The sequence below is a fragment of the Bombus huntii genome, chromosome 7 (assembly GCF_024542735.1).
Source record: "Bombus huntii isolate Logan2020A chromosome 7, iyBomHunt1.1, whole genome shotgun sequence".
Classification (NCBI taxonomy): domain Eukaryota; kingdom Metazoa; phylum Arthropoda; class Insecta; order Hymenoptera; family Apidae; genus Bombus; species Bombus huntii.
This window is the reverse complement of record NC_066244.1, coordinates 14875701-14893726: the sequence shown is the minus strand read 5'-3', so window position 1 is coordinate 14893726 and position 18026 is coordinate 14875701. Positions and strand designations below refer to the sequence as shown.

Below are 18026 nucleotides of genomic sequence, written 5' to 3'. Positions count from 1 at the left end.
CTGGAATCAGTTTTAAATACATATTTAAGTACATAACGAATTGTTTAGCTTGTTATTGTCTTTTACATAATTCTTTATACTTTAATCAGAAGATCAGACGTTACGAAACATTTGAGCTAATTGTCTTAATTAATTAACTATTGAACAATAAAACATAGTTCAATAAACTTTCAGTTCTGTCTGGTTCTATATATTATAATATTTTATCTGTAATTTATAGATCTTTTATTTTTTCTATAAGCATGTACTATTCTTCAAAATCATAAGAGCATTTTTATTGGATATATATATGTTGGATTCTATTCTGTATTTGCTTTTAAAAAAATTGTATTAATATTTTTGTCGCCGCTTTCCACTGGTGTCGCTGACATCGCAATTTCCTCTTTGATGTTACTGTCGCTAATTTATAGTTCCAATGAGGTTGTTATTAATTATCAAATAAATAGGGATAATCAGTGAAAATTTTCCAATTTTTATTACTTTTTGGATGGTATTAAAAAATATATAAAAAATGCCACGTATTATGATAAAAGGTGGAGTTTGGCGGAATACGGAGGTGAAGATTGATTTCTAACCTGTATTTACATTTTGATTATATCAGAGATAGTTTTTTCTGTAAATATTTTATATTTTTAGGATGAGATTTTAAAAGCTGCTGTAATGAAATATGGCAAAAATCAATGGAGTCGAATAGCATCTCTTTTACATAGAAAGTCTGCTAAGCAATGCAAAGCGCGTTGGTTTGAATGGTTAGACCCAAGCATAAAAAAGACAGAATGGAGCAGAGAAGAAGACGAAAAACTTCTTCATCTTGCAAAATTAATGCCTACCCAATGGAGAACAATTGCGCCAATTATAGGACGTACAGCTGCACAATGCTTAGAACGTTACGAATATTTGCTGTGAGTTAAATGTATTTTATAAATTTAAACTAACATGTTTCTGAAAATGAGTTTTACATTCTTTGTCATTATACCATGTTAGGGATCAAGCTCAAAAAAAGGAAGAGGGAGATGATGCTGCAGATGATCCTCGTAAACTAAAACCAGGAGAAATTGATCCAAACCCTGAAACAAAACCAGCTAGGCCTGACCCTAAGGACATGGATGAAGATGGTAAGCTTTCCATTTTACAGACTATTATTTCCTGTTATATGTAAGAACAATAAAATTAGTAATTTTCAGAATTGGAAATGTTGTCTGAGGCACGTGCCAGACTTGCAAACACACAGGGTAAAAAGGCAAAACGTAAAGCTAGAGAGAAACAGTTAGAGGAAGCTCGTAGGCTTGCTGCTTTACAAAAACGTAGAGAGTTGAGAGCTGCTGGTATTACTGTATCACAAAAGAATAAGCGCAAACGCGGCGTTAATTACAATTCTGAGATTCCGTTTGAGAAACGACCAGCACCCGGGTTTTATGATACGTCTAATGAGCATGTAGATCCGCTTGCCATTGATTTCTCAAAAATGAGACAGCAACATTTAGATGGCGAATTGAGACAAGAAAAGGAAGAAATGGAACGCAGAAAAGACAAACAGAAGTTGAAACAACGTAAAGAAAACGATATCCCAATGGGAATGTTGAATAATGAAGAGCCAATAAAAAAAAGGAGTAAACTTGTTTTACCAGAACCACAGATATCTGACCAAGAATTACAGCAAGTAGTTAAGCTTGGTAGAGCATCAGAGGTATCTAGTTAATATATTTTATTATTTTGTGTAAAATATATAAGAATTTATATTTTATGTTATCTGTAATAGGTTGCTCGTGAAGTTGCAACAGAAAGTGGTATCACACTATCAGATAGTTTATTGGCTGATTATTCTTTACCAACTAATGCAGCTGTAACTCCACGTACTCCAGCTGCTGCAGATAGAATACTTCAAGAAGCTCAGAATGTTATGGCTCTTACTCATGTTGATACTCCATTAAAAGGTTGGTGTAATTGTATGTGGAAAAAAACATATATCTAAAATATTAATTTCATTGCTTTATTTTTCACACAGGTGGATTGAATACTCCATTAAATAATTCTGATTTTACTGGTGTTGTACCTTCCACGAACGCTGTGGCAACTCCTAACACAATTTTGGCTACGCCATTCCGATCGCAGCGTAGTGACGGAACTCCAGCTAATTCATTTAACACACCAGCATCTACACGAACGCAAAACGGAGTTTTAGCAGCTACACCGGTTCGTGATAAGCTCAGCATTAATCCAAATGAAAATATGGACGGGTCGGAGACTCCGTTAATTCAAAAGCAAGTAAAGGAACAGTTGCGTGCTGGATTGAGTGCGCTTCCAACACCGCGTAATGATTATGAAATAGTAGTTCCTGAAGGTGAAACAAAAAACGAAGATATTACTTCGACCACGACGGAAATTGTAGAAGATCAAGCTGATATAGATGCTAGGCAACAACAAGAATTAATAGAACAAAGTATATAATACATTATCGCTGAAGTATAAATGTATATTCTTTACTAGAAAAATTATTTATGTATTAATATTGTATTCTGTTTTACAGGAAAAAAGGAATTATCTAGGAGGTCGCAAGTTATACAACGAGATTTACCACGACCAGTTGATGTAAATATGAATATTTTGAGGCCATTTATGGATACTCCATTAACAGATTTGCAAAGGGTATGTTCATATAATCGTCAAATATATGTATGATGTACATAATAATTATATACATGGTATTCAAAAAAAACTATTCAATATTAGTACATAGAACACACTATACTGTGTAAAAAAACCTTAGTAAACATAGGTTAAAAGCTCAACCGTTTCCGAGATATAAACATTTTTTTTATGTTTACTAAGACTCAATTTAGTATAGTGTGTATATATTACATAAATATTGAATGGTTTTTTTTAATACCCTGTATATAACGATCATATAACAACTATTAATGAATATGATTCTAGGCAGAAGAACTGATTAAAAGAGAAATGATTACCATGCTACAGTATGACGCATTACAAAATCCGACACAACAAAATCGTAAAGGTTCCTCAAATTCAGTAATTCAAGCTCAAGCTTACCTTGAGCAACATCCATACGTTAATTTTGAAAAAGAAGAACTTGCTGCTGTAAGATATTTTTTATTTTATTGTGAAATTATAATGCTGCTTAATTTTAATAAACATTTCATGTAGGCAAAGAAGCTTTTAACTGATGAAATGGGTGTAGTAAAAGAAGGTATGGCGCATGGAGAACTAAGTTCGGATTCTTATACAACTGTATGGGAAGAATGTTTGTCAGAGGTACCAACATATTTTCCATGCTTAAAACATTTTTGACTTGATAAATATATTTATTTGCTTCTTTGTTAGATATTATATCTGGAAACACAAAAACGATACACGCGAGCAACGTTAGCTTCAAAAAAAGATAGAGTAGAAGCATGCGAAAGAAAGTTAGAAGAGAATCGCATGCATATGACTGGTGAAGCCAAACGGGCAGCAAGAATGGAAAAAAAATTAAAAGTCCTTACTGGAGGATACCAGGTTGGTGATCTTATTTTCAGTACGAAAGATACATATTTTAAAATATGTACATATAATTAATTAATACACTAATTTTCTTTATTATAGACTAGAGCACAAGTATTAACAAAACAATTACATGATCTATGGGAACAAATAGAACAAGCACATTTAGAGCTTTCAACGTTCAAATTTTTACAAACACAGGAAGAAGCAGCCGTGCCGAGACGAGTAAATGCACTTATGGAAGATGTTAATAGACAAACTGAACGAGAACGCGTACTGCAAGGACGATATGCGCAACTGCAAGATCAGCTGCAGCAATGTTGAATAATTACCAGATGACTTATTGTAATATATTATACCGCAAATATTGTAAACGCTTTTTGAAATACAAAAAGTTAATTTCTATAAAAATTCACTAAACAAGTTTAAACAAACAAAAATTTTTAAGGATCTCAATTTTGTATAATGGAATGCCATTATATTATTTCGAATTATAACTGACGATTCAGCTCATTAGAGCGGAGATAATTTAATGTGAATATAATTTATTGTATGCAAAAGTTAGTATTATAGAATAGTTGTTAAATGAAGAAAGTAAATTGTAAATTCTATATTTTTACCTGATTTAGCAGTTTATCTGATCAGCAATTTTAATAATTTCATGGAGAAATTTTAGATGTTTACAATTTACAACTTCTATTTACAGTGCAATTTATTTAAAAATTGCGAATATAAAAATTAATAATACTGATGCGTAATGTAATTACGTTTTCGACAAAAAGCTAAAAATTATGTGAAGACAATATAATACTGTATTAAATATCGTAGTTTTTTAATAAACGATCAATCATTAAAAATTAAAATTTATTATTACTTCAGAGAAGTAAGAATGTAATTATTCGCATAATAAATTATAAAATGCAGGAAAGTGTATAAAATATATTTAAAAATATTACAAAATTCTAATTCTTACAAACATAAACATTTTAAAGATTATTTATTATTAAACATTATTTTCATTAGTTTCTTATTTAAGCAATAGTTTAAAAGATACTATTTTCATAAGAAAAACTACATTATAATCGAAATTATATCATAAATATATACTATAAAAATATAAATTTAATTACATCTTTTAAAGCCACGGTTTCCATCCTACGTGCGTACGACCCAGAATATTTAAATCAGTTGCTTGATCCAGCAAACATTCGATCTAAAAATTTAGAGAACCTTATTGCTAAATGATCACAACAATAAAATTTTTTAAAGGATTACCTGCTCCTCAGGAGTTAAAAAGCCATTCAGTTTTGCTCGTGTTCGTTTGATGTCATCATCCCCAGTAACTATAGCATAATATCTATCGAAATATTTATCATGATGTTGTTCTTTTAATTGATCTAGTGTAATCAAAGATGGTTTAATCCCATTCAACTTCTTCGTAACTGCTTCGATCTTTCTTATTGGTACCCATTTAACATCTATAATTAGCATAAAATAAAAGTAGTCACGTGCTATTCTCTATTTAAGAATTAAAGTAGTTCATCTTATACATAATTAAAAACTACCTATAACATCTTCTTCACTGTCTCTTAATGCTTTGTTAACGTGTTCAGTCCAATTCAAAGGTTCATGAACGAAAACGTCCATACAAGATAGAATAGGTCCTTGATCGTTTCTCACTGCTTGTAATGTATGTATCATTATCGTTTTCAAAAGATCCTTTTCGGTGAAAGGCTTCAATAAGCCTAGGATTTGGGGTGTTAAGCGAAAAGGCATTAATTCTGGTATTCTTTGGTCAACGCCAGCATCAAAGGCTAGCCCAAAGTCGATACCTAAACAACGCCCTGAATCGATAACGATAAGGGTGTTTTCCAAATGCCGATCACCAATGCCTAAGATCCAATGTGCAATACACATAGTAGCATACGAAGTAATAAAATTTCGACGCATTGTAATAAAACTTTCTATGGATGGACATAATACAGTCAATGTTTTGCGTAAACTGTTCCATTCAGTTTTACCAATAAATTCGTTCATTTTATTAGTCACTTCTGAGGCGTTGTACTTTACTATTGCTTCCTTGTATTTTTCATGCAGCTGTTTAGAAGGAGCAACGTTTTGAATCCATTCTTGATAGAGTTTACTTATAGAATCGTGTCGTTCTATCTCTTGCTTTGACAGTGTGAAATTTATTAACTCTTGCAAAGATCTTGTGTTATCTACCCATTGTATAAGACCCACTGTTTTAGACAAGGGAATCACCTGCATTTAAAAAGTTAATTCCCTTTTAATATTGACATTTTACTATTCTTAAATATTCTATGAATTATTTAAAAAAGTACTCACCTGATAGGTATCAATAGATAATTGTCTTTGTCTACAAGCTGCGTCAATTTGTAATGTCTTGTTCATAATAGTAAACAACTGCTGTAATCTTTGATCTTGTCGTAGATCTTCTCCAAATTTTGTCAGAAAATGATAGTCCTTTGCATCATTACCAATCATAGTAATCCGAATAGGTTTGCGCATTGACCACATAACTCTTATATTTAAGTCAAACTTTAAAATTTTTGCATGATACTGAGGCATAGGTTTTCTATTGCCAGTATACTGACCAGGTATCTCTACATCTCTTTCAGGAAAGTTGCACAACCATGGACTGTAATCTTGCAATCTATTTTTATTATTATCTTTTTTAATAAGTGATATTTTAATTCTTTCGATTATTCTGTCCACACATAATTTAATTTCTTCAGTTTTTTTATTTTCTAACTCTTTTATCATATTTTTATAGGATGCAATCTTATTGAAGATGTTCCCTGGTTTTGGATCATGTTTGTTCTCTCTTAGATTTGGATATACTTTCTTTAGAAATATATCTATAGCTGTAGCTGTTCCCAGAGATAAATTTTTTCTAAGTTCAATTAAATAGTGTCGTAAATATAATTCTGGTTTGACTACATAATGCAGCGCTGTCAAGAATCGATCGATTTCCGGTCTATTGTAAAGGATTTGTCGAATTTCATAAGTACTAGTTTCATTTAAGAGAGCAGGGTTTGTCTCCATTGTCAAACGAAATGTGTAAATAACTGCATTAGGATAAGTCTCAACAATCCGTTTAAGAACAGGTATAATTAAAGGAGCAATTGACGTTCCTAAATGGGAAAATAGTTGGGCTTGCCAAGAGAGAAACAGCCAAATTTGAATACTTTCAATCTCTTTCATAAAAATATCCTTTGTTTCTTGATCGTTGAAATATTCAGGTTTTAACAAACAGGGAAAATAGTGGGCTGCCTCAAGAGATCCATAACTCATTGCTTTCAATATAGAGTGAATAAATTCTTTACTTAACTGAATATCATGTGTATCATGCAATAATCTGTCATAGCAATACTTCGCAAGACTGAAATAACATTCCTTAATATTCTTAGTCGTCATATCACAGCACGTTTTCAAATTATTAAAGCTATAAGTTTCCAGTGTATTTCTAATGCTAGATAACTCATTATTCTCGGCGTTTATTTCTTTCAAAATTATAGTATTTTCTCTTAACAATTCTGCGAATGTTTCATTTTCTTCACTAAACTTTATGATCTTCGATGCTATCATACTGATTTGCTTCCGACTACTAACATTCGTAGTATCAACAATAGAGTTTTGTCGTAAAAGATCGTGACAATGTTTCCAAGAAGAAGAGTAGTGTGATAGCTTTTTTTTCATATCCGTTTCAGTATCTCCCATCAGGTATTTCAATTTTCCACAAAATAATAAAAATTCATTGAAAAAGATTGACGGAGCTTCTACACTTTGTTCCACTTGTCGTAAATAATTTTTTGCTATGTATTTGTTCTTCTGATTTATCGATGCCTCGACCATCTTCAATCTCATATCAAAGATAATAGTGCGCAGTCTATATGTAATCGAATTTTCGTTTTCATCAGGATTATTGTCTGAATCGTTCTGTATTAAACTCTCATTCCATTCCTTCAATTTGTCATCAAGTAATTTATTAATAAAATAAGTCCTATAAGACGTTAATTTATCCCATGGGAGTATAGCGTCTAGTGATGAAGGCATACTGTTATCCCAGAACTTTAATATCTCGTTTAAATCGCGCGACGATTCAGCCGATTTCAAAATTTTTATAAATTTATTTACATCGTTGATGATTCGCAACTTCTGTAACTTGCAAATTCTTAATTGTGTGGAAAGCGGATGAAGTCTGATCCATTGTTCCCTTATCTCATCAGAAGAGTTCAATAAAAATTCACGGGCAACTTCTAGTTGATTATGCAAAAAAAATATCGAACATTCTTCCCCAAAGAATCGTTTCATGTGTTTTATCTTTGTCGTGTCATTCAGCCAAGATTCCATGATTTTGAAGTCATTTTGGAATTCCTCAGTATTGTCTTCATTTATCAGTTTACGGACATGAACATCAAACACCCAGGGGAACATCCAATCTTTCCATGGATTATTCCAAATGTTGTCTAAATTTCTATCAAGCTTGCCCTTTATGTGCCTGTCAATTTCATGCCAGCTGCATAAATTACTTAGACATTCAAACAAGCCTTGAAGACAATGCTCCTTCATTAATTCTGATTCCGTTCCATAAGCCTCTTCATATGCTAGCTTTGCTCTTTCCCATTTGTTAGATACTTGGGCAAATGATGCGATCTAAAATTTTGAGAGAACTGATTTAAAAAAGGATATTATAATCAATTTCATTATCATCATTTACTACAAGATAAATATATTTATATACATACTTGCATATCTTTATTTGTAATATGATTTTGAAAAATGCTAAGAACTGTATCAACATCATTCATAGATTTATAAAGATTTGTTAAAAGCAACCATTTAGAGGATGAGTCATCCGCATGTTTCCGTCGTATTTTCTTTTTAAGTGGCCTATAAATATTTATCTCATGAATCAAATTTTCCTCTAAAACAAGTGATCCAAGGAAGTTTAAACTATTCGACCTCGAGGCCTTCGTAATGATTTCTGGTGAACAATCTGTTATAGAAGCATTTAATAATATTTCTAAAATTGCAGTTATAGTGGAATTACTATTTTGTTCATTTTCCATAATATGTTCCATACTGTCTACAAGTTTTCCTATAAAACTACTCTGTCTGCAGTTTTCAATTAATGAGCAAACAATATTAACTATTAAATCTTTACAAATCAACTGATCATTCTTTGCTAACTGTTGCAATGGTTCAATCAGTGTAGCATGCGATATTTCAATATCTGGAAAATCACCAATTCTATACTTTCTATACAATTTTACACTGCTTCTTTGCCGCACGCCTTCGTCTTTTATCATTTCCGCATGCTGTATATTTCTTTTAATCTCTTTCTGTCTTATAGCTGCAGAAATATCACTTGCACTGCTTAAAAATCGTTTCGACTTTTTATTGTAGGCAGGTTGCGGTACTTTTGGTACTTCAAATGTATTATCTTCTCCTAGATTAATAGACATTGCAATAGATGTATCGTTAACGTAAGTCGGCTCAAAATCAAGCTCCTGAGTTGCTTGAAGCATTAATTGTGAATTATGCGATGTCGTGTATGTAGAATCAAAGGACATATATGATAATGTAGTGTTCATTTGAGTGAATGTTTGATTCATTTGACTAGCTAAGGATGGAGCAAAAAGCGGAGCCTTTGATCCAAAATTCTTTGTTCTCCATAAGAGAGCTATTTTGTAGTCTCTATAACTGCAATCATGCAAAGGTTCAAATATCTTTTGTGTATAATTATTTGATTTCTTTATAAGATCTGTAATAAGTAAAAATATGAATGGTAAGAAATTTTGATCAGCATTGGGAGTATATATATCTACTGCTTCAAGCAACCTTTCTTTACAAGTATTTGTTAATTTTGCATCTTGTGTCCAAAAGTTTAGTATCATTTCTTGTAATGTTTCAGTAGGATCCAATATACCATTAAGTAATATTTCTTTGCTGATCTGCATTAACTCCTTTATCTCATTATTTCCAGAACTGTCCCCTGCGTATTTCTTATAAATATTTATAAATATACTATAAGCGATTTCTCTATATTCAGAAAGTGTATGCTTTGTATAAGGTGGTACTAATGTTATAAATGACAGTATATTTGGAGGAGGAAGGACATAAACCAAAGAATGGATAATTTTTAATGTTATTTTCTCACAGGGTAAAATTTTATTTGTTAATAAATCATGAAGCTTCATGTGAGCTAACTCCTTTACTATTTGATCTGTAGTAAAATTTGGTATGCATAATAAAAATATTTCTAAACCATTTGACTTGCCCTGAAAATCTACTCTAAATACACTTCTTTTAACAAAATCAAAATAATCCATTGCCGCAATCGGGTAATTTTTACATAATGCACGAATGCATTTCATCTGTCTGTTCTCGCATTTCGTTTGCATCTGTCTCAATATACTTCGAATTGTATCAATTATAGCGCACCTTTTGTTTGCTGATGTATTATCATCATTCAGAGATTTCAAGATTAAACCATAGCATTCACAACATTGTAAAATTGTTTCTTCATCATCCTGCCATTTTTTTAAAGATCTTTCCAGAAATTCTAAGATATCATTTCTTTGAATAATGTCTAATCCCATGCCATTAATGAAACAGATTAATATTAAATATACTGTAGCTCCGGGTGCAGTACTCATCTTATCGCTTAAATTTTTAGGTAGCTTCAAATAAGGATGCCATACTTCGAGTACAGTTTTTACCATGTTCATGTTGTAATTATAAATAGATTTAGAAATTTTCTCGGTTTTCGTTACTATTACCTTTTGAATCAATGTCTCCCATAGCTGTTGAATTTCATCTTTATTTTGATTAAATGTAGATTCGTTTAATCTTTGAGAAGAAGTTTGCCAATCAATTAACATTTCTATAACATCAACAATAATATAATTTAATTGATTTCTCTTCAAATATGAATATGTTGCATGCATTATTGGCTGAAGGAAAAATTTTGCATAAGGCTGAAACACAGTCTGCATATTCAAGATAACTTTTAACATAAACAATCTGACATTATTATAATTTGTTGTTGTAAAAGAACTAAGAAAACATTTTAACCATTTTGGCACTGTGATAGTGTCATCAGTAGGTGGTACAGATATTTTTTCTTCTATCATATGACTCAGAACTCCACAAATGGAAGCCATACATTCATGATTATTTAGTTCGTCATTTTCAAATGTTAAACTCATGCTTTCCTTTTTATCAGTACTATCATGTTTATTTCGTATTATGGTTTCATTAAAATCGTAAGCATTTATATCTTCAGTTAAACTACAGGAAGATAAATCATAACTATATATATATGAGTAATGACTAGATGCTTGTCTTTGTTTTATTCTCTTTCTTATATTAACTAATCTTTTACGATACTTTGGATTTTCAGCAACTGTCTGTTGAAAATTATATTGCTTCTGGCAATCTACAATATTCTCCCAAATCAATTGTTCCTTTTTCCTGTTCTCAATAAAAATACTTGCGTAAGCGTCTTCATCCTTTTTTATATTAGATACAATGGCTATGGAGCAATTATATGCAGAACAATGCAACAATCTTGTTGTTTCTTTAAGCTCAGGCTCATGTGTCCTTAACATACGTACATTTAATGCATTGCTGTATAAACTATGTAAAAGTTCTTTTCCAGTAACCACATTATCAATAGCATTTCGAGTAATCACACTCTCAGCATTATCTATGTCCCAGATTTGTAATTTTGCAAACATAATTGCAACAAGATCATAACATCCTATTTTTGATACCATAAGTTGTTTTATATCTGAAGTACCTCCAACCAAACTTTGGCAAATAACTGTATATATTTCTTTAATATTTGTTTCAAAGAATTTATTTATTTCAGTAGTTTTGCAAAATTCAAATGATGGTAAAAGAAATCTTTGTAACACATCAAACCTTTCATTTGTTAAGTTCATAAATAATTTGTATGCTGCTTGCAAAGATTTCACAGCACAATCAGTGGTAATAGAATCAAAGTACTTTTGTAAATATTCATTAGTTGTTTCATTACACAGGTATTTAGCAATACCAGTTGCAAATAAAATAATGGTTTCAAATACTATCACCGATTTAGTGACTGGTAATAACATTACCAATTTGTGGAAACAGTTGGTAATTTTTAAAGCTTTCACATTCTTCTGAGAAAAATCATTTGGACACACATCGAGTCTATTATTCTTCAAATTACGTAAAATAACAAGTACTTCTGGTTTTGTATCAGTCATATCAGTTAGACAAACCAGAAAATTATGAAGGATATATATCTTATATTCTATATCTAAATTGTCCATTAGCTGATTAAGAATCCACATATAAAAATCTTTACTTAAAGATGATACTTCTATTGGTTTGTGCTTCAAATGGACTGCAATACCAAGAATATTTATTAATTTTTGTCGTCTATCTTCTAAATTATTTATTACACTTTCAAATATTGTGAATTTTTTAATAACTGTATCCACTAATACTTCTACACAATCATGGAACTCCTTTTTATATCGTTGTACAAACAGAAATAATTGCTCCATTATTATTAGAAGAGTAGACGGATCTCGTTGCAGTAAATCATTAAATATTTCGATAGATTTTTCTATATCCTTTAATATGTATCTAAATATTTCGCATTTAAATGTACTGAAGAAATATACACCATGTTTAATTTTTTTATCACCTGATCCAAGCATTGTATCATTTTCAATGAATTCAATTAACATCCTTGTCATTGAAAACTGCAAATATAATTTTATAAAATATTTTCAATATGATGATAAAAGATTTTCAATATGTAACACTTTCTATTTGTATATTTGGATAATATACCTCGTAATGAATAAGTGAAAATTCCATTAAAATTTCTAGATAATCTTTTGCTGATGGTTTTATAGTTACATAAATAAGTTCTCCTAATGATTCTCTTACTAACGCCTTGAAAATACGTGTAACTGTATCCTGTCGATTGATCAACTCTTTCATCTATAAAACAATATTAATAATTGTAAATAATATGACGTACTGAAAAAGCAATATTATGTATATGTATTATATACCTTATCTAATTGATTAAGGATGTTACGACGATCCAAAAAGCTTAAACCCCGAACATATTGTTTAAGTTCAGTAAAATTCTTTTTACCATAAATAATGTTATCTAATACAACAAAATCGTATATATGTTTCTCCACGTATATCAATAATTCACATTTAAGTAGGTGTAACAAAGAAATATTATTTTTATGCATTATAGACTGTAGCAAGTTTCCCATAATTACAAAAAGTTCTTCTGTAATTTCAAGATTTTTTAAATCAAACCCTATTACTTGTGGGCACATTATACATTTTGCAATTAACTCAAAAAAATCTTTATTGAAGAAGAAATCTGGAATGAAATTGCCCTGAAATTGAAAAATGAAAAATTAAAATCTTAATATAAAATTTTTTACAAAATAATTTACTTACATCAAAATTCAATAAAATTTGTGTAAAATCGAATATATTCAATATTGCTTTACATTGCAATGTTTGTAGGTCTTCAATCTCTTTCGATAATATTATTAAATTATCTTCCTTATTCTCTATTTTAATTCTATTCATCACATGAATAAAATTCCTAGCACAATTGAAAATTTCATCTTTTTGCGAATTTGAATTATCAAATAAACATTGCATATTCAATAAATCGCCTTTTATTAACCAAATGTAACAATCCAAACTCCTTAAAAAAGGCAGTATGCCATTAACAGGTAGATTTTCTATTTTTGGCAATTGACTTAAAATTATACTATTAAACGTTTCAATTCCGTATGTATCGATATAATTATTTATTATTGTTTTAGCTGAGTCACAATCTGCTACATGTTCAGAAAGTTTTACAACTAGTTCCATACATTTTATCCGACAATGTTGATCTAAACAACCACATTGTGTGAGCAACCACTTTACAGCATCGACTAAAGTTGAACCTTCAAATTCATAAGGTTTCCTACGATTATGATGTTCTGCATTTAACAGATTTTTTTTTGCTATTAGAACTCTCTCAACATGATTAAGAGCATTAATGATTGATGGGTCACTACAACCATCCAAGCTTTTAATGAAACTGTATAATATTTCCAACCAATATATAGATACAGTTTTCTCATCTTCACGTAGAATGCTATAAATATGATTAAAAGCCGTTGCGCCTGCTATTCGTTTAGAGGTAGAAGGATGCAGAGCAAAATTCGTTATTTTATTTATAACTTTATAAATATTCGACTGACTTATTGCAGCATTATCAGACTGTTTTATGGACCATTTAATAAATTCGCTCAAGCATATCCCAGAAAATTCTCTAAGAGACGAATTGGCTTCATCACATAGACCTTTGAACAGCAAATCGAGAAAATATGTAGTAGTCAGAGATTCAAGCATAAATTTTGAGCTTAACCAGTGAGTTAGCTGTAGCATTAAAGGATAAAAAATTTGTCTCGCTGCTTCTTCGTAATCACAGCCCAAATTTAGTAAGGCTGGACATAACATTGTGTAGAGAGAAACGAATCGATCTGGATTAGATACTAAGTATTGTGATGTTTTACCAAGAACGTACATTACTATCGAATGAAGTACTTCACAGGCAATTACCTTTGTCCGTCTATCCCCAGAATTTTGAGCCAATAATATTATTCTGGGCAAAATTTTATCAAAATGGATATCCACTTGTGTATCAGAAAAGGTCAATGAGTATTTGAGTAAGTCTTTCTTGTCCCAAGTAGCTCCTGTGTTCATAGATTTTTTATATATGAAATCCATTATTATATTTGTATCAAGCGAAGCGATAAACAACAAAACTCTCATTTGAAATCTTTCTAAAGTGTTCTCATCATCTCTTAATATTATTCGTTTAATAACTTTTCGCTCAGTTTTTATGATATCTTGTAGAAATTCTACAGAACTTTCACCACTGTGTAAATATGGTTCCAAAAATGGTACTATTTCTTGTAAAAACATAGCTGTGATTTCATTATCAAAATGATTTGTCCATTTTTCTAATGTGTTTAAAGCTTTACAAGCTAATTCAAAGTCACTTATACCAACTGTAAAGGCAATTTTAAATGTTGGAATTGTACTGTTTAGTATGTTTTCTACATATAACATTGGTACATCTAAAATTAAGTGCACGCATGTAGTTAACAATTCATTGGAAAATGTAGGAATCAAATTCAATACGTTCATTATATACTTATTTAACATTTCTAATGTTTCTGTTTCAATCTCATCGCTACTTAACTCACAAATATGTTTAGATATTGCGTGTACTAATTTATAAAAACCCGACACTAAATGATTTTTGTGAGATTTACTAATAACTTTTAATAAGAATTTGTGTATTGTATTTATGAATAAAGAGGTGTCTAAGCTGTTAATTATATCGACGTATAAATCTACGATATTAACGAACGTTCGAAAATCTGCTTCATTTTCAGCAATTTGAGAAAAGGCTACATCTGAAAATATATTATCTTCTTTCGTTTTTGTGCACAGATTTAATTTGTCGATTAATGCAATCCCCACATGCATAGTTGAATCAATTACATATTGTACAGTTTCTCTGCTATATTTGAAATCTTTGCAATATTTGTTTTGATCTAAAAGTTGTAACCACAAAGGCAAATAATCTTTATAGCACAGTGGTCGTTCTGACAAATTATTCAATCCTCGTTGTAATTCAGCATCAACAAATAAAGTATGCAAAGAGGTCCACACTACTCCATTATAAACTAAATATTTAAACACATTATGTAAAAAATACTAAAATATTAAATTTCATTTATGAATATTTATCAAATATATACTTACTTAAATTATATAAAAATTCGTCTAACAGATCTCTATTAATTGTCATAATATTAACGATCGTATTTACCAATAAGGATACAGCAAAATTCTGATTAGATACAGGGAATTCAGGAAATCTCTTAATTAAAAGAATACTAAGCTTTGTGATTATATTAATTTGATCAATTGAAAGATCGGATGTATGTAATATTATTTCTGAAAGAGCTTCTTGATAATTGCAAATACTTTCCAAGTGTATTTTTTCTATATCATCCCTGCAAAATTAGGGGCATTAATAAATTTATATTATGAAATACTTAAAAAAAGCAAATATATAATTGATACCTTGAACAAAGTGACATAGCACAATTAGCTATCAAAGAAAACATATTTTTCACATCATTATTAGTAAGATATATCTTACATGGTGCAGCTATTTGACTAAATCCATATATAATATAACATAGCATATTTGAATTTACATGATGACTGCTCTTTAATTGTTCCTCGAAAAGATTTTTAAAATACTAGAACATAATAAATATTAAAATATTATAGATATTGTCAAATTCTATATAAACTATTCTACAAAATAGATAGTTACCAGGAATATTGCTTTATCACCCTCAGATGATTTGTGTTTTAAGATGTGTCCAATTACTCTGTAAAATTTTCTTAAAGCATATTGTCCACATTGACTGCATTTTACATTTTTATCTTGGGCCACATTTGTCAATAAATCATACCAGTATTTGTAATCGCAATAAACAAGATCACCAAACAAATCTATATGTCTAGACAACAAATTAATTGCAGATCTCATCGAAACTTTTTTAACTGAGTATTTTTGTGGATTGCTTAATTCTTTGACCCATGTGTATAGTTCCTTATAATACTTCTTTTCTATCTTTTCCGTAAGCCTTGTCAATATATTTGAAAAAGCATCCAAATATACTTGAAATATATCAAGTGAATGGGACATAGTTTGTGGATTATACTAAAATTTTCAATGCAAGAATAAAAATTTTTTCTTCAAAGATATTAAACAATAAAATATACCTGCTTGATGAAATCATTCCTTAACTGTTGGAAGATTATATGATATTCTTGTGCCTCTGAAACTTCTGGACAATGTTTTGCAATTGTTCCAAGTACAGAAAATAATAAGCTTCTTTCTGTAAAAAGTTAAAACTATTGTCTTTATAATTTTAAATTATTTACATGTAAAATAAATTTGTTTATATATTCCAATTCTACCTTTAATGTTAACAAAACGAAATAAGGATACAAATTCTTTTACAGTTTTATCTAATTCGATTTCATATTCCTCAAAATTTGCTATCAACATATTAAATGTGCTGCAAGCAGCATTTTGAATAAGTGCTGAACAACGTGTTTTAAGTGCCCGTTGGCATACATTCTACAAACAAACAAAGCTTTAATGTGGTCTGTAAATATCCATGAAATAACATTCATATTATACCTTTGTTCCAACTATATATGGTATAAATATATCACAGAACTGTTCTATGATAAATTCAAGAAGATGAAATGCTTCTTTAACTGCCGTATCAAAACCTTTCTCAGGTTTGTACTTCCCAAGTTCGTTATTAAGAAAAGAAAGTAAACCTTTCTTTTCATCAAATAATATAGATAGCATCAATTCTAAAGACAAAAATTGCAAATATTAAATGTTAGTATTTAAAATACAGTTACATATATTTCTCCTACAAAATAAATACAATATTTTACTGTAGTATTAAAAAATAAGATCTATACTTTATGATATATAATAAGATTTATTACATACCACTATCATCTTTTGCTATATTTTGAAAGTATTTTTTACTGTCCTTCAAAATTTCCGTTAAATTTGTGCTGTTTCTTTCTGTAACAGCTCTTTCAAAAATACCCATAAACGCTTTGAACGATTCCATATTCTAGCAACTTGTATAAATCAAGTATAATTTAGCGATTGAATTTTGATTGACATAATATAAAATCTTCTTATGTCTACTGCGTATATTGTGTATTGCTTTATCTATCTGTAAAAATATGATGATATCGTGTTCCGACTAAATATTACAGAAAAGTATACAACATAGATAATGTGACGTAGAAGTATGTAACAGGCTAACTACGTATTAATAATATATTACAAATAATTATTATAACAAAGACCATTTTGTAATTGAATTATTTTAAATATTTTATTAAATAATTAAAATGATGCGAAGAAACGCTTTATTATCACATTATCGCATTGTACAACAAATAGTGTACGAAATTAAGTATATATATATATATACTGGATGGTTGGTAACTGGCGGTACAAGCGGACAGGAGGTGGTTCTACGCGAAAAAAGAAGTCGAAAATATACAATAAAAATTTTTCGTTTGAGGCTTTGTTTTCGAGAAAATCGACTTTGAATTTTCGCTCGGTACGCGTGCACTTTATCACGTCTCGTTATAACGGATTTCACTGTAGATAGTTGTCCCGATGGAAAAAAAAAAAAAAAAAAATTAAAAAAAAATTTTTATTCCATATTTTCGACATCCTTTTTCGCGTAGGATCACCCCCTTGCCGCTTGTATCGGCTGTTACAACCACCCTGTATACATTTATTTAGTTACTATTCTCTGCTTATTTCATAC

The 18026-nt window shown here is 30.0% G+C and overlaps 2 protein-coding genes across 5 annotated transcripts; one reads left to right on the top strand and one right to left on the bottom strand.

Moving 5' to 3' along the window:
• Positions 1-358: 358 nt before the first annotated feature.
• LOC126867876 (cell division cycle 5-like protein) lies at positions 359-4061 on the top strand. Of its 2 annotated transcripts, XM_050622914.1 has the most exons (11): positions 359-556; positions 637-902; positions 985-1115; positions 1185-1687; positions 1760-1934; positions 2006-2440; positions 2528-2646; positions 2935-3099; positions 3166-3273; positions 3343-3516; positions 3604-4061. In XM_050622914.1, exons 1-11 carry the CDS (start codon positions 512-514, stop codon positions 3823-3825), a joined length of 2343 nt encoding a protein of 780 aa, XP_050478871.1. In that variant the 5' UTR covers positions 359-511; the 3' UTR covers positions 3826-4061. The 2 variants fall into 2 exon arrangements, with proteins under 2 accessions (XP_050478871.1, XP_050478872.1); XM_050622915.1 differs by lacking the exons at positions 359-556; positions 637-902 and having other exon boundaries at positions 1175-1687.
• LOC126867870 (DNA-dependent protein kinase catalytic subunit-like) lies at positions 2187-18002 on the bottom strand. 3 transcript variants are annotated; one of them, XM_050622900.1, is made up of 16 exons: positions 17183-18002; positions 16856-17037; positions 16630-16792; positions 16432-16547; positions 15977-16369; positions 15718-15899; positions 15394-15647; positions 13015-15314; positions 12606-12950; positions 12379-12531; positions 8271-12287; positions 5848-8178; positions 5067-5763; positions 4777-4979; positions 4632-4714; positions 2187-2335 (listed from the first exon to the last, which is right to left on the bottom strand). In XM_050622900.1, the coding sequence occupies exons 1-15, from the start codon at positions 17307-17309 to the stop codon at positions 4637-4639; spliced, it is 11541 nt and encodes a 3846-aa protein (XP_050478857.1). In that variant the 5' UTR covers positions 17310-18002; the 3' UTR covers positions 2187-2335; positions 4632-4636. The 3 variants fall into 3 exon arrangements, with proteins under 3 accessions (XP_050478857.1, XP_050478856.1, XP_050478858.1); XM_050622899.1 differs by lacking the exon at positions 2187-2335 and having other exon boundaries at positions 4421-4714; XM_050622901.1 differs by lacking the exons at positions 2187-2335; positions 16630-16792; positions 17183-18002 and having other exon boundaries at positions 4421-4714; positions 16856-17001.
• Between the last annotated feature and the right edge of the window lie 24 nt (positions 18003-18026).